The sequence below is a fragment of the Scomber japonicus genome, chromosome 2, assembly GCF_027409825.1.
Source record: "Scomber japonicus isolate fScoJap1 chromosome 2, fScoJap1.pri, whole genome shotgun sequence".
Classification (NCBI taxonomy): Eukaryota; Metazoa; Chordata; class Actinopteri; order Scombriformes; family Scombridae; genus Scomber; species Scomber japonicus.
Window position 1 is genome coordinate 1,098,672 of NC_070579.1, and position 16,141 is coordinate 1,114,812.

The 16,141-nt window shown below is 45.1% G+C and overlaps 1 protein-coding gene across 1 annotated transcript in view; it reads left to right on the top strand.

Annotated features, from left to right (window-relative positions):
• The window catches only part of LOC128377823 (NACHT, LRR and PYD domains-containing protein 12-like), a 419,396-nt gene that overhangs the window by 321,146 nt on the left and 82,109 nt on the right, over nt 1-16,141 (top strand). Inside the window, exon 3 of the mRNA XM_053337597.1 lies at nt 6,116-6,289. Coding sequence (XP_053193572.1) covers nt 6,116-6,289 — 174 coding nt within the window. The remainder of the gene's footprint in view (nt 1-6,115; nt 6,290-16,141) is intronic.

Sequence of the window (16,141 nt, forward strand, 5' to 3'; positions counted from 1 at the left end):
CTAAAAGCTCTCTGTGTGGGGAACATGACAGCCAGACCAAAGCTCAGAGGTGAGATGAGGATCTCTAACTGTCCATCACTGTTCTCCACTCACATCACTCCACCATCATTATTCACACTCACTGTCACATCTGACACTCAACTACTGAATAATAAGTCACAATAACTCAGAATGAACTACTAACTTTGTTTAACAAAGAGCTCAACCACTGATTAGTCAACTAATCAACTAAGATGAGACAGCATCTTTCATCAGATGACATTTTGATGAACAGGAGAACGTTTCTCATCCACTGTCTTCTTAATGATTTTCATTCTGCTTCTAAAACTTCAGCTGCTGACAGTCTGCTCAAAATTAATCTTTTTAAACTCTTTGATTTGTTGTTTGTTTGTATCAGGATGCAGCAGCAGAGAGCAGACTCTCCTGAACCCAGCTGTGTGTACATGAAGAGTGACCGGTTTATAGATCGTCCTATTGACTTTAAAGATGGACAACCTGCTGATGGAAGGTAAGAATTTAAAAATGGTTGGCCAATTGTCGAACCTCTGATTCAGGACCAGTCTACATATGCTTTGTGGACATGGAGAAGGCTTAGGACCGTGTCCCTCGGAGGACCTTGTGGGAGGTGTTGTGGGGGTTTGGGGTACCAGGGTCTCTGCTGTAAGCCATTGGGTCCCTTTTCAACCGCTGTAAGAGCTGTGTTCACATTCTCTGCAGTAAGTCAGACCTGGTCTCAGTGGGTGTTGGGCTCCATCAGGGCTGTCCCTGGTCTCTGATCCTATTTGTGATCTTCATGGACAGAGTCTCAAGGTGCAGCTGGGGGAGGAGAGAGTCCAGTTTAATGACCTCAGAATCACCTCTCTGATTTTTGTGGTTGATGATGTTCTGTTGGACTCTACATGTGAAAACCTCCAACAGGCTCTGGGACGATTTGCAGCCGAGTAAAGTGGTCAGGATGACAGTCAGCACCTCCAAATCTGAGGCCATGGTGCTCTGCTGGAAAAAGGTGGACTGCCCCCTCAGGGCTTGGAGGGAGGGGGGGTCACTACCCAAGCAGAGGAGTTTAAGTATGTCGGGGTCTTCATCACAGTGAGGGTAAGAGCGTGAGATTGACAGGTGGATCGGTGGAGAAAGAGCTGAGCCTGAAGGTGCAGCTCCCAGCTTTGGGTAGTGACCCAAACTATGAGACAGAGCTGGTGACTCGGACTTGCGACTCGTACTCGAGTCGCACTTAAGTCGCACTACACATTGACTTCAGACTCGACTCGTACTCGACCTCAAAAGACTTCAGACTCGACTCGGACTCGAGGCTGGAGACTCGCAAATGACCATTATTTTCATGTTATTTATATTCTCATTATTTATTATCTGTCATTTGTCTTCTCTGTTTGCATTTGGGAAGTGATCTCTGGCTGTGACTGAGGCTGACAGTAAACACCAACATCACGCACGCGCCGTGTGTACGCGCGCATTTCGAGCAGAGCCTGTCTACTACTGTATACTGTATTAGAAACTCTCTGATTTCAAGACAATGGCGAGTGAAAGAAGCCCAACAGGAGTCCCTTGGATCGTTACATTTGGCTACAATGCCTTCACGCAGTCAGCCAACAAACGGACAGCAGTGTGCAAAGTGTGCAACAAGAAGATTCAAGATTTTGGTTCAACCACTTCAAACTTCATCCGGCATCTGAAAACGCACCCAGACCGGTCAGTCACTTGCTAATGTGAAAGACATTAAAATTAGCAATTAGCTCTCAAACGATTAATGCTACATTCTTGCTGCTGGCCATATGATGGCTGAGTTAACATTTCATAACGGTGTGCCAGAAGATTATTCTGTGACATTGTCTTAAATTAAGTTACAGTACAGTCACCCAGTGGCGTTTTATGTGTAAATAATTAGTGGAGCACCTACACATTTAATGCTTTATAAGAGTCATACCCAAGCAGCCTATTCTAGATATCAAGAGAGAGAGAGAGAGAAAGAGAGAGAGGGGGAGGGAGGGAGAGAGAGAGAGAGAGAGAGAGAGAGAGAGAGAGAGGAGTCATACTGTAATAACCATAACGGTTATTTCTTTTATTGTATTTTACAGCATTGTGAAAAAAAAACTCATTAAAGAAAAATACAGTTATGAAATTGAAACAAGCCTTTGTATTTTTTCCACATCACATTGCTGTAGATTCATCAATACTGTCTTATATAGAGGATTTTACAGAGCTTATAGAATTTGAATTTGATTTAGTGTTTGCCAGAGATTTGAACTTGGACTTGGACTCTTAACCAGAGACTTGAGACTTGACTTGGACTTGACCCTCAAAGACTTGAGACTTGACTCGGACTCTCACTCAAAGACTTGAGACTTGACTTGGACTTGAAAAAAATGACTTGTGAACACCTCTGCTATGAGATGCTGGATCCAAGCAGAGAGTGTCTGGGCTCAGCCTTAGAGATCGGGTCAGGAGTTCAGACATCCGAGGGAGGCTAGGAGTAGAGCCGCTGCTCCTTCACATGGAAAGGAGCCAGCTGAGGTGGTTTGGGCTCCTGGTCAGGAACCTCCTGGAATCCCCCCTTTAGAGGAGTTCCAGGCACATCCAACTGAGAGGAGACCCAGAACACACTGGAGGGATTATATATCCCTTCTGGCCTGGTTGAGTCTGTGGAAGCACTGAAGCACTTAGTAGCAGTTGATTGGTGTTAACTACATGCTGTTTTCACTTCTTTATTCATATCAGGATACAGCAGCAGAGAGCAGACTCTCCTGAACCCAGCTGTGTGTCCATGAGGAGTGACCGGTCTATGGATGAGCCTGTTGTGTTTAAAGATGGACAACCTGCTGATGGAAGGTAAGAATTTAACATCCAGTAATCAGAGCAGCATTTACATCTGTGAAAACACATAAAGCACCAGGGCCAGTCTTTAAAAAGATGTTTGGATCACCTTGTAGCTGCTCTAACAGAGTCTGTACAGAGTAAAAGTTGCTTGATGCTGTGTTCATCCATCTGAAGGTGAACTGGGATGTTTATAGTTCCATCTTTAGTTATTGAGGTTAAAACAGATTGTTACTGAGCCATAGAACTGCTGTGGAACATCCTCACTTCCTTCTTCTTCTGTTGACTCATGACCAAGTCGCTGCCATCCTCTTTTCATCACTGCAGCAATATGAACTCATCACTCACTCTGTTCTGAAACTTTAACTTTGGTTATAACTTCATGCTTTTGTCTGTTTTATTAGTATCAGGATGCAGCAGCAGAGAGCAGACTCTCCTGAACTCAGCTGTGTGTCCATGAAGAGTGACCGGTCTATGGATGAGCCTGTTGTGTTTAAAGATGGACAACCTGCTGATGGAAGGTAAGAATTTGACATCCAGTAATCAGAGCAGCATTTACAGGAGTTCATTTTCTCATCATGACAGAACATCTTTAATAAGCTGAGTGCAGATTTGAGTCATTAAATGTCCTTAAACGTGATGTTTTCTCCACAGAGTTCAGCAGCAGAGCTCAGAGGTTCCCAGTGATCAGTCTGCACAGCAGCATCAAACACAGCTGGACTCCATATTTATGGTGTGTACATGTACAAACACACCTTTTACTATTAACTCCATCAACCACAGATGAAATAGTAAAGTAGCATTCAGGTCCTAACAGTGTCCATGCTGCTCTGTTTAGACCAGCAGGCCTTCAGACTGACACATGAATCACATGTTGTGTTCTACCAGTTTAAATGAAATGTTCACTTTATCTTTCTGTTCCAGCTGCTGGAGGAGAACATCGTCACTTTTGTGAAGAAGGAGCTGAAGAGAGTCCAGAGAGGTCTGAGTTCAGATTACCCAGAATGCTTAGAGAGTCAAAGTGAGGATGAGGAGGTGTTGGACGGTGAGGAGGAAGAGCAGAGGAGGAGCAGCAGAGACGCATTTCTGAAGATCACAGTGCACTTCCTGAGGAGAATGAAGCAGGAGGAGTTGGCTGAGTGTCTGCAGAGTGGTAAGAGGATTTGAACAGATTTAACATGATGGAGAGGAAATGGAGGCAACATAGGAGAGGTTTATATTTCAATCTCTGCTGTAAATATGCTGCACACATCTGCATCAGATCAGAGGCTGTTTGTCCTCCACTGATGAGCTGAATAAAACTGATGGAGGAGGAAAAACTACACAGACACACTTACATGTTCAGATTTCTAGACTTTCTGTAGGATCCACTCACTGATTTCATTTGTTGTTTGTTCATTCAGGATCTCGTGCTCCAGAGTGTCGACGTAAACTCAAGTCTAACCTGGAGAAGAAGTTCCAGTGTGTGTTTGAGGGGATCGCTAAAGCAGGAAACCCAACCCTTCTGAATCAGATCTACACACCGCTCTACATCACAGAGGGAGGGACTGCAGAGGTCAATGATGAACATGAGGTCAGACAGATTGAAACAGCATCCTGGAAACCACACAGACCAGAAACAACAATCAGACATGAAGACATCTTTAAAGCCTCACCTGGAAGAGATGAACCAATCAGAACAGTGATGACAAAGGGAGTGGCTGGCATTGGGAAAACAGTCTTAACACAGAAGTTCACTCTGGACTGGGCTGAAGACAAAGCCAACCAGGACATACACTTCACATTTCCATTCACTTTCAGAGAGCTGAATGTGGTGAAAGAGAAAAAGTACAGCTTGGTGGAACTTGTTCATCACTTCTTTACTGAAACCAAAGAAGCAGGAATCTGCAGGTTTGAAGAGTTCCAGGTTGTGTTCATCTTTGACGGTCTGGATGAGTGTCGACTTCCTCTGGACTTCCACAACACTGAGATCCTGACTGATGTTACAGAGTCCACCTCAGTGGATGTGCTGCTGACAAACCTCATCAGGGGGAAACTGCTTCCCTCTGCTCGCCTCTGGATAACCACACGACCTGCAGCAGCCAATCAGATCCCTCCTGAGTGTGTCGGCATGGTGACAGAGGTCAGAGGGTTCACTGACCCACAGAAGGAGGAGTACTTCAGGAAGAGATTCAGAGATAAAAAGCAGGCCAGCACCATCATCTCCCACATCAAGACATCACGAAGCCTCCACATCATGTGCCACATCCCAGTCTTCTGCTGGATCACTGCTACAGTTCTGGAGGATGTGTTGAAAAGCAGAGAGGGAGGAGAGCTGCCCAAGACCCTGACTGAGATGTACATCCACTTCCTGGTGATTCAGTCCAAACTGAAGAACATCAAGTATGATGGAGGAGCCGAGACAGATCCACACTGGAGTCCAGAGAGCAGGAAGATGATTGAGTCTCTGGGAAAACTGGCTTTTGAGCAGCTGCAGAAAGGCAACCTTATCTTCTATGAATCAGACCTGACAGAGTGTGGCATCGATATCAGAGCAGCCTCAGTGTACTCAGGAGTGTTCACACAGGTCTTTAAAGAGGAGAGAGGGCTGTACCAGGACAAGGTGTTCTGCTTCGTCCATCTGAGCCTTCAGGAGTTTCTGGCTGCTCTTCATGTCCATCTGACATTCATCAAGTCTGGAGTCAATTTGCTGGAAGAACAACAAACAACATCCAGGTGGTCTAAAGTCTTCAAAGACAAATCAACACATTTCTACCAGAGTGCTGTGGACGAGGCATTAAAGAGTCCAAATGGACACCTGGACTTGTTCCTTCGCTTCCTCCTGGGTCTTTCACTGCAGACCAATCAGACTCTCCTACGAGGTCTGCTGACACAGACAGGAAGTAGCTCAGAGACCAATCAGAAAACAGTCAAGTACATCAAGAAGAAGATCAGTGAGAATGTGTCTGCAGAGAGAAACATCAATCTGTTCCACTGTCTGAATGAACTGAAGGATCGTTCTCTAGTGGAGGAGATCCAACAGTTCCTGAGATCAGGAAGTCTCTTCACAGATAAACTGTCTCCTGCTCAGTGGTCAGCTCTGGTCTTCATCTTACTGTCATCAGAAAAAGATCTGTACGTGTTTGACCTGAAGAAATACTCTGCTTCAGAGGAGGCTCTTCTGAGGCTGCTGCCAGTGGTCAAAGCCTCCAACAAAGCTCTGTAGGTGCGCACAGAACTATCAGATTAATCTTTGCTCAAGTCATATTTACAATAGTTTTCTTTTGTTCTGCTGATTCTTCTCCAGGTTGAGTGGCTGTAACCTCTCAGAGAGAAGTTGTGCAGCTCTGTCCTCAGTTCTCAGCTCCCAGTCCTCTAGTCTGAGAGATCTGGACCTGAGTAACAACAACCTGCAGGATTCAGGAGTGAAGCAGCTTTCTGCTGGACTGGAGAGTCCACACTGTGGACTGGAAACTCTCAGGTCAGGATTCAACTGTTTGGTGTTTACCCACCAAGCGTTTATTGTCTTCATATATTGGATCTGTGAGTTAACTTATTAAAATTCTTCTCCAGATTGACTGACTGTAACCTCTCAGAGAGAAGTTGTGCAGCTCTGTCTTCAGTTCTCAGCTCCCAGTCCTCTAGTCTGAGAGATCTGGACCTGAGGAAGAACAACCTGCAGGATTCAGGAGTGAAGCAGCTGTGTGCTGCACTGGAGAGTCCACACTGCACACTGGAAACTCTCCTACTGCCATCAGAAAAAGATCTGGATGTGTTTGACCTGAAGAAATACTCTGCTTCAGAGGCGGTTCTTCTGAGGCTGCTGCCAATGGTCAAAGCCTCCAACAAAGCTCTGTAGGTACTCAGATAGTTGGCTTTATTTAATTAAATTTTAATATTTATTACTTTTTAATTACACTCTGTTCTCTACCTTGGGTTTTGAATTTCGTTGTATTTTGTACAATGACAATAAAGCTATCTATCTATCTATCTATCTATCTATCTATCATTTAGATACTCTGCTGTCTTTTTAAAATAAATTAAATAGGTAACCTATTTCTTGTTTGTTTAATCTTTACATTTCCAGACTGACCGACTGTAACCTCTCAGAGAGAAGCTGTGCAGCTCTGTCCTCAGTTCTCAGCTCCCAGTCCTCTAGTCTGAGAGATCTGGACCTGAGTCACAACGACCTGCAGGATTCAGGACTGAAGCAGCTTTCTGCTGGACTGGAGAGTCCACACTGTGGACTGGAAACTCTCAGGTCAGTTTTTATGATTATGTTTATAAAGTAATATTTTGTTTTCCCCAGTTTCTAGTTTACATGAAGAGTTCTTATACTAAATATATTTTCTGTACGTTCTGAGTCGATGTGTTGTAATATCAGAGGTGGCAAAAGTCTTCTCATTCTGTATTAAAGTAGAAGTACTGATTCAACTCTTTGTTCAAGTAAAAGTCAGAAAGTTCGGGCTCTGAAATGTATGTAAGTACAAAAGTAAAAAGTACTGCCACAGATTGTGTTATATAAATATATATTATATATAATGTTACTATTGGTGGTGTTGTAATGGAGCAGTGTAAAGTGAGAACAGTGCTCAGCATGTGTTCATATAGTAGAGTCTTCCTGCTGCTGTCTGCCAGGGGTTAACCCTAAGTCACCCGGCGAGGAGGGAGGTGGCATTTTACCAGGGTTAGGGTTTATTTACACATCATGACTTCTTTTTATAAAGTCACTGAGGTTGAAACAAGTAACGAGCCTGTTTTGATAATGTAAGTACAATAACCAAGTACAAATACTTGACGCCAACATGTGAGTCAATATGTTTCTGTCATTTAATCTTTAATGAAGACTCAATGTGCATACTGTAAGCATCATTACATTTCTATTAAATCTTCTCACTGTCTTTACAAATGTTGTCAAATAATATTTAACTTTAAAGACATTTCTTCTGTCTCAGTTAAAACTGAATGGCATCAGATTAAATTCTGAGTTTCAGTAATTCAGCCTCCAGCAGCAACAGGTGGTAATCCTAACCCTCTCCTACTAACCTAAACATACAGCAGGGGGCGCTGAGTGTGAACATGAAGGCCTGAAGGACAAAATCCTGTTTACTGAGTTGAGAATGTTTTTAAGCTCATTAGATGAACTGGTGTGTGTGTTCAGTCTGTCAGCATGTCTGATCACAGAGGAAGGCTGTGCTTCTCTGGCCTCAGCTCTGAGTGCCAACCCCTCCCATCTGAGAGAGCTGGACCTGAGCTACAATCATCCAGGAGCCTCAGGAGAGAAGCTTCTGTCTGCTGGACTGAAGGATCCACACTGGAGACTGGACACTCTCAGGTATGGACAGACAGGTGGACACTCTCAGGTATGGACAGATGGACACTCTCAGGTATGGACAGACAGATGGACACTCTCAGGTATGGACAGATGGACACTCTCAGGTAGAGACAGACAGATGGACACTCTCAGGTATGGACAGATGGACACTCTCAGGTATGGACAGACAGGTGGACACTCTCAGGTATGGACAGATGGACACTCTCAGGTATGGACAGGTGGACACTCTCAGGTACGGACAGATGGACACTCTCAGGTATGGACAGGTGGACACTCTCAGGTATGGACAGACAGGTGGACACTCTCAGGTATGGACAGACACTCTCAGGTATGGACAGATAGATGGACACTCTCAGGTATGGACAGACAGATGGACACTCTCAGGTATGGACAGATGGACAGACAGTCTGACTAACTGAGGGACTGTGGTTCATGTTTAATGGTGGATATGAGTGAAGGTGTATGAAGCTGATTGTGTCTTTGTCTCTTCCTCCAGGATGGACCATGGTGGACCGCAGAGACTGAAACCTGGTGTGAGGAAGTGTGAGTGTGTTTTCAGTTTGATTCATGAGAACTTTGAGAAAAACTGGATGAAATGTGTAAAAGAAGTGAAAAAAGTTGAAAATGATGGAAAATGTGTTTAGTCAGAAATGGGCGTGGCCTAAACTGACATTTATCTTGAACCAATGAATCCATGAAACATACATTTCCTTCTGTTGGTCACAGTTCAGGAGTTAAAAGAGAAATGTTTTATAAATGTCCACATGGTGGCGCTACCTGCTCCAAAATGTCCCTCATGTCTCTCCTGCAGATAAAGTTCATTCATTCATACTGACTTCAGCTGTTTGGAGCATTTGGACTAAAATGTGTTTGTAACAGACGACAGTTTGAGATGAAAATAACAGACTTGATGTGCAAAGACCTTCACTTTACACCAAACCTGATGAACAAACATGAATATTACTGAATATCACTGTCATGTTGACTGTTCATGTTCTAACTGAACTGTTAAAGGTTCACTTACTCTGTATGTCCAAAGCTTTCAGTCATCATAGTCTTCCTCAGTGATGTCTCAGTTGTTGGGACTCAGTAGGAGCAGGTTTGATCAGCAATAAGTAATAGTTATCAAAGATAATCATTAAAAATCAATAAAAACATGAATATGAATAATTACAGTTGTCTCTGTCTGACATATCAGACGAAACTTTTCCTGTTTTTAGTCATTTAGGATTACCTAAATTATTTATTTTTGCTTGATTCCAGAATAATGAGATTATTACTTTCTTCAAAGTCAGGAGTTTACATACATTTCATTAGTATTTGGTTGACTTGGGTCAAACGTTTTGAATATCCTTCCACAAACTGACAGAACTGGTGTAACTGAGTCAGGTTTGTATGCCGCCTTGCTCACACACGCCTTTTCAGCTCTGCCCACAAATCTTCTATAGGATTGAGATCAGTGATGGCCTCTCCAAAACATTGGCTTTGTTGTCCTTAAGCCACTTTGTAACTAATTTGGTGGTATGCTTAGGGTCATTGTCTGTTTGGAAGACCCATTTGCGTCCAAGCTTTAACTTCGTGGCTGATTTCTTGAGATGTTGCTTCAATATTTCTACATAATGTTCTTTCCTCATGATGCCATATATTTTATGAAGTGCACCAGTCCCTCCTGCAGCAAAACACCCCCGTACTTCACAGTTGGGATGGTGTTCTCAGGCTTGCAAGCTTCCCCCTTTTACCTCCAAATGTAACGATGGTCATTATGGCCAAACTGTTCAATTTTAGTTTCATCAGACCACAGGACCACAGGACATGTCTCCAAAAATTAAGGTATTTGTCCTTGTTTGCATTGTAATGGCTTCTTCCTCGCTGAGTGGCCTTTCAGCCCATGTCAGTACAGGACTCGTTTCACTGTGGATTTATTTTATTCTACTAGTTTATTTGTCAGGGACAGTGCATATTAATGAACTGGCCCTGGCCAGCTGTGAGTTGGCAGCCTAAAATCAAGAAACAGATTTAAAACATTACAAGACAAGTTAGTTACAATAAGTATAAAACACAGTGACATAAGCAGCAGACAGTAAAAACAAAGCAAACTCACAGAGCAGTTAGACAGCAGCAGACATAAGCAAGAACTAAGGTGAGCTAAAATGGACATAAGCAGGTCAAACACATATGAGCAGCAATCAAATCAGAAGTAGGACAGCAGTAACACAACAGGACAATTCAACTGCATAAACAGGGACAGACAGAAGAAAAACAAGTTCAAGAAACATGATAAAAATAAAACGGGTCAGGCAACAAGACATTTTAACAGCAAACACAAAGACAGACGAGCAGGAGCAAGTAAAAACAGCTAAAACATACATGAGCAATAAACAGCAGTTTTAGCAACAGGTCAGTTTAGTAAGGTGATGAGTTTAATCAGATTAGTGCTGACAGGGTTGGAGACTTATGAGCCATGTTCTTAATTGTCTAGAGAAAGACCTGTAAGTGGTAATGTCCCTGATGTGGACTGGTGCAGTAGGATAATGCAGTTTCCTCTTGTGACTCCTCTAGTGACCTGATTTGGATTTTCTCGTCACCTAACAAAGCTACTGAGTGGAGGAGGAACCAGACCATGAATTATTTTGTAAATGAGGCATATGTTTGCAGTATGTTGCAGTGGTGAAAGCTATGAGGCTTCTTGTCAAGTGTTTTCATGGTTTGGTTATATAATGATTCCAGTGGTCTCAGCTTGTTAGACAGTAAGTTAGGTGTGATATGATCATGGCATTCATGTACACTGTAGCTGCATCAGTTGACAGGTTGTACTTTACCCTGTTGCAGACCTTCTTAATCTGAGTTTTAAAAGAAAGATAAGAATCTATCAGGATCCCAATGTATTTGACCTTTTTAACTATTTCTAGTCTTTGTCCGAGTACAAGTATGTGTGGCTCAACAGTTTTACTGGCTTTCTTAGTAAAATACATGCTCGTGGTTTTTGACACATTTAGTTGTAGACGCCAATGGTTTAACCATTCAGACACAGAATACGTCTCCTTCCTGAGCGGTATGATGGCTGGACATTCCCATGGTGTTTATACTTGTGTATAATTGTTTGAACAGACGAATGAGGCACCTTCAGGCATCTGGACATTGTACCCAAGGATGAACCAGACTTGTGGAAGTCCACATTTCTCTTCCTGATATCTTGGCTGATTTCTTTTGATTTTCCCATGATGTCACACACACAGGAAGCAGTGTGTTTGAGGTGTGCCTTAAAATACATCCACAGGTGTTAACAGGTTAACTCAAATGTTGTCAATAAACCGGAATCAGAATCTTCCAAAGACATGACATCAGTAATCTTAGTGTAGGCTGCTCTCACGTTTCCTCAGAGCAGAAATACTGTAGAAAGACTTGGGACCAACGTTAAATGGAGGACCAGAACTACTTCCTGTTCAGGCAGGATGGAGGAGGAAACATGAAATAAGAGAGTTGAGATGCAGCCTTTGTTATCAGGCTGTGTGACTGTGTGCACACCTGCTTCTGTCTGCTGGTATGAGGCCAACACAGTCGTCATGGAGACGCTTTAAGTTTGAATGGTTTTTCAGTAAAGTAGTTCATAAATCAACAGATGATAAACTGCAGCTGTATTGTGTCTCGTTCTCTCCATCAGATGCCTGTGAACTGGAACTGGATCCAAACACAATGAACAGAAACCTCAAACTGTCTGATAACAACAGGAAGGTGACACGTGTGGAGAAGGTTCAGTCATATCCTGATCATCCAGACAGATTTGACTCCTATCCTCAGCTGCTGTGTAGAAATGTTCTGACTGGTCGCTGTTACTGGGAGGTCGAGTGGAGAGGAAGTGTTTATATATCAGTGAGTTACAGAAGAATCAGCAGGAAAGGACTCAGTTATGACTGTGAGTTTGGATGGAATGATCAGTCCTGGAGTCTGAGCTGCTCTGCTGGTGGTTACTCTGTCTGGCACAATGACAGAGAAACATCCATCTCCTCCTCCTCCTCCTCCTCCTCCTCCTCCTCTGTCTCTAACAGAGTAGCAGTGTATGTGGACTGTCCTGCTGGCACTCTGTCCTTCTACAGAGTCTCCTCTGACACACTGATCCACCTCCACACCTTCAACACCACATTCACTGAACCTCTGTGTGCTGGGTTTAGAGTCTACTGGCCTGGTGCTTCAGTCTCTCTGTGTCCTCTGTAGGAGGGAGAGTCTCTCTGTGTCCTCTGTAGGAGGGAGAGTCTCTCTGTGTCCTCTGTAGGAGGCAGAGTCTCTCTGGTTCCTCTGTAGGAGGGAGAGTCTCTCTGGTTCCTCTGTAGGAGGGAGAGTCTCTCAGACAGAAACTCTGCTGACTGAAGATCAGCTGCTGAAATCAAACATCACACACTCTGCACTGTGAAGCAGATCTGTCTCAGACTCAAACACTCAGTTATTTTTCCTTCTACATGATTCATTGATTAGTCTCAGTTGACTCTGCTGTTGTTACTGTCAGGATCCAATGATTATTTTACTGTAACACAATTAATTCATCAGTGTATAAAACCATTTATTTCCTCACATTTACACCAATGATGATAAAGTCCCAACGTCCTCAAACGTCCTGATTAGCAGTGTCGTAGCTTGTTGCTAAAATGAGTCAAATTCATATAAAATAAACATTATTAAACATAAATAAACATTATTAAACAGGTTTTGTTCTGCTCCACTTTTATCTGGGATAAGCTGATTGATTTGGCCAAGAAGCCATCTGGTTTCTACACTGATTAATGTGTAATGTGCTTTTTTGACCACTAGGTGGCAGAAAGAGGTGTTTATGAACGAGGACAGCAGGTCAAAGTTCAGCAGAGTGAAGTTTAATGTCGTCTCCATATGAGGAGGCAGGAGGTTAAAGTTGAACCTTCAGAAATAAATCAAACTTTAATGGAGTCTCTTGTTTCCTGCTGGAGCTCCGCAGGGTCCAAACACACTTCCTTCAATTACAGGTTACCATAGCAACAAGAGCGACGCCTCCGCTAGCTAACGTTAAACAGCCTGATGAACAGCTGACGAGTCTCTACTGTCATCTACTATTTTTGTACATTACAACATATTACATATTAATGACATATTTTAAAGATATTAAACCATAAATGTGGAGAATTTTATACCCTGAAAAAGAATATCTGACATCCTGAGAATGAAACTGCAGAACTTTTATTTCATTTTGTCCCCGAATGTAAAAGTGGAATAATGTCAGTAAGATGTTTAACTGATTTCATTTCATTTAACGAAACATGAAAAGATGTTCGCTACTGTTCCAGTGTTGTGAGATCATCTAAAGATCAGTCTTTAATAAAGTGAATTAATGAACCCAGCATGATAACTGTCCTGTTATTAACTATTCATATTATTATTACTATAACTATTATTAACTACGCTAACATTAGCCACACGGATGCTAATGACGCCGCACCGATCCGCCTGTCGGTCTCACGCTCCATCCTTCCCTCACTGTGAACAAGACCACGAGGTACTTGAACTCCTCCACTTGGGGCAGGATCTCATCCCCGACCTGGAGAGTGCACTCCACCCTTTTCCGGTTGAGGACCATGGACTCGGATTTGGAGGTGCTGATTCTCATCCCGGCCGCTTCACACTCGGCTGCGAACCGATCCAGTGAGAGTTGGAGGTCACGGTCTGATGAAGCCAACAGGACCACATCATCTGCAAAAAGCGGTGACCCAATCCTGAGGTCACCAAACCGGACCCCCTCCACACCCTGGCTGCGCCTAGAAATCCTGTCCATAAAGATTATGAACAGGATCGGTGACAAAGGGCAATGCACCGGCAATGCGGACCAAGCTCTGACACCGGTCGTACAGGGAACTGATGGCCCTTATCAGGGGGTCCGGTACCCCGTATTCCCAGAGAACCCCCCACAGGATTCTCCGAGGGACACGGTCGAATGCCTTCTCCAAGTCCACAAAACACATGTGGACTGGTTGGGCAAACTCCCATGCACCCTCAAGGATCCTGCAGAGGGTGTAGAGCTGGTCCACGGCCTGGACGAAAACCACACTGCTCCTCCTGAATCCGAGGTTCGACTATCCGAAGGACCCTCCTTTCCAGCACCCCCGAATAGACCTTACCAGGGAGGCTGAGGAGTGTGATTCCCCTGTAATTGGAACAGACCCTCCGGTCCCCCTTCTTAAAAGGAGGGACCACCACCCCAGTCTGCCAATCCAGAGGCACTGCCCCCGATGTCCACGCGATGCTGCAGAGTCGTGTCAACCATGAAAGCCCCACAACATCCAGGGCCTTGAGGAACTCCAGGCAGATCTCATCCATCCCCGGGGCCCTGCCACCGAGGAGCTTTTAGACCACCTCGGCGACCTCCACCCCAGAGATAGGAGAGCCCACACCCGAGTCCCCAGGCCCTGCTTCCTTACCGGAAGGTGTGTCGGTGGGATTGAGAAGGTCTTTGAAGTATTCCTTCCACCGATCCACAACGTCCCGAGTCGAGGTCAGCAGTGCACCATCCCCACCGTACACAGTGTTGACGGTGCTCTGCTTCCCCCTTCTTCGAAGTCGTCCGTAAGTCTTTTTCCATGGCCTCGTCGAACTCCTCCCATGTCCGGGTTTTTGCCTCAGCGACCGCCTTAGCTGCACTCCGCTTGGTCTGCCGGTAGCTGTCTGCTGCCTCCGGAGTCCTACAGGCCAAAAAGGACCTATAGGACTCCTTCTTCAGCTTGACAGCATTCCTCACCGCCGGTGTCCACCAGCGGGTTCGGGGATTGCTGCCCCGACAGGCACCGACCACCTTGCGGCCACAGCTCCGGTCAGCCGCCTTAACAATGGAGGCACGGAACATGGCCCACTCGGACTCAATGTCCCCCACCTCCCCTGGTACACGGTCGAAGCTCTCCCGGAGGTGGGAGTTGAAACTCTCTCTGACAGGAGACTCTGCCAGACGTTCCCAGCAGACCCTCATAATACATTTGGGTCTGCCAGGTCTGCCCGGCATCCTCCCCCACCATCGGAGCCAACTCACCACCAGGTGGTGATCAGTTGACAGCTCCGCCCCTCTCTTCACCCGAGTGTCCAAGACATGCGGCCGCAAGTCCGACGACACGACTACAAAGTAAATCATGGAACTGCGGCCTAGGGTGTCCTGGTGCCAAGTGCACATATGGACCCCCCCCCCCCTTATGCTTGAACATGGTGTTTGTTATGGACAATCTGTGACGAGCACAGAAATCCAATAACAGAACACCGCTCGGGTTCAGATCGGGCGGGCCGTTCCTCTCAATCACACCCTTCCAGGTCTCACTGTCGCTACCAACATGGGCGTTGAAGTCCCCCAGCAGAACGAGGGAATCCCCAGAGGGAGAACTCTCCAGCCCCCCCTCCAAGAGTCCAAGAAGGGTGGATACTCTGAGCTGCTGTTTGGACCATAGGCACAAACAACAGTCAGGATCCGTCCCCCGTGTCTGAAGGACCGCCCCTGCAGTAAATTGGCACACCTGTAGCCAGGTAGCAATTACCTTCCCACACAGACAAGAAGAGGACTCAGAGCAGGACTGAGGAGGACTGGCAGAAGGGAACAAAGACAGCAGAGAGAAAAGGACACCAGGCTGAAAGGGTCGGCCAAAGACACGCTGGCTGAGCGGATTGCCACGCCTGTGTAAAAGAGGCGAGTAAAACAATTCAGATTTGGATGCCCTGCTGTGTGGGTAGAATTGGTGCCTTTACTCTGTGTTTTCTCTTTCCTGAGCACAGCCAGTGTATCAAGCGCCCCGCTAACAGCTGCTACTATACAGAGCACACTAAGGCCATAGCCACGCCCTCGACTCCCCCTTACTGTACCTTCCTTTTTGGACAGAACCCCTGGAACTAAGGTGGAGTACAGACCGTTAAAGGGGGCACCATAGACTGTCTGGCCAGCTTTTTGGGATCCCCGTTAAAGACTGTGTCCCCTCTGTCTCCCCCATTTTTGACTGTTTTAACAAA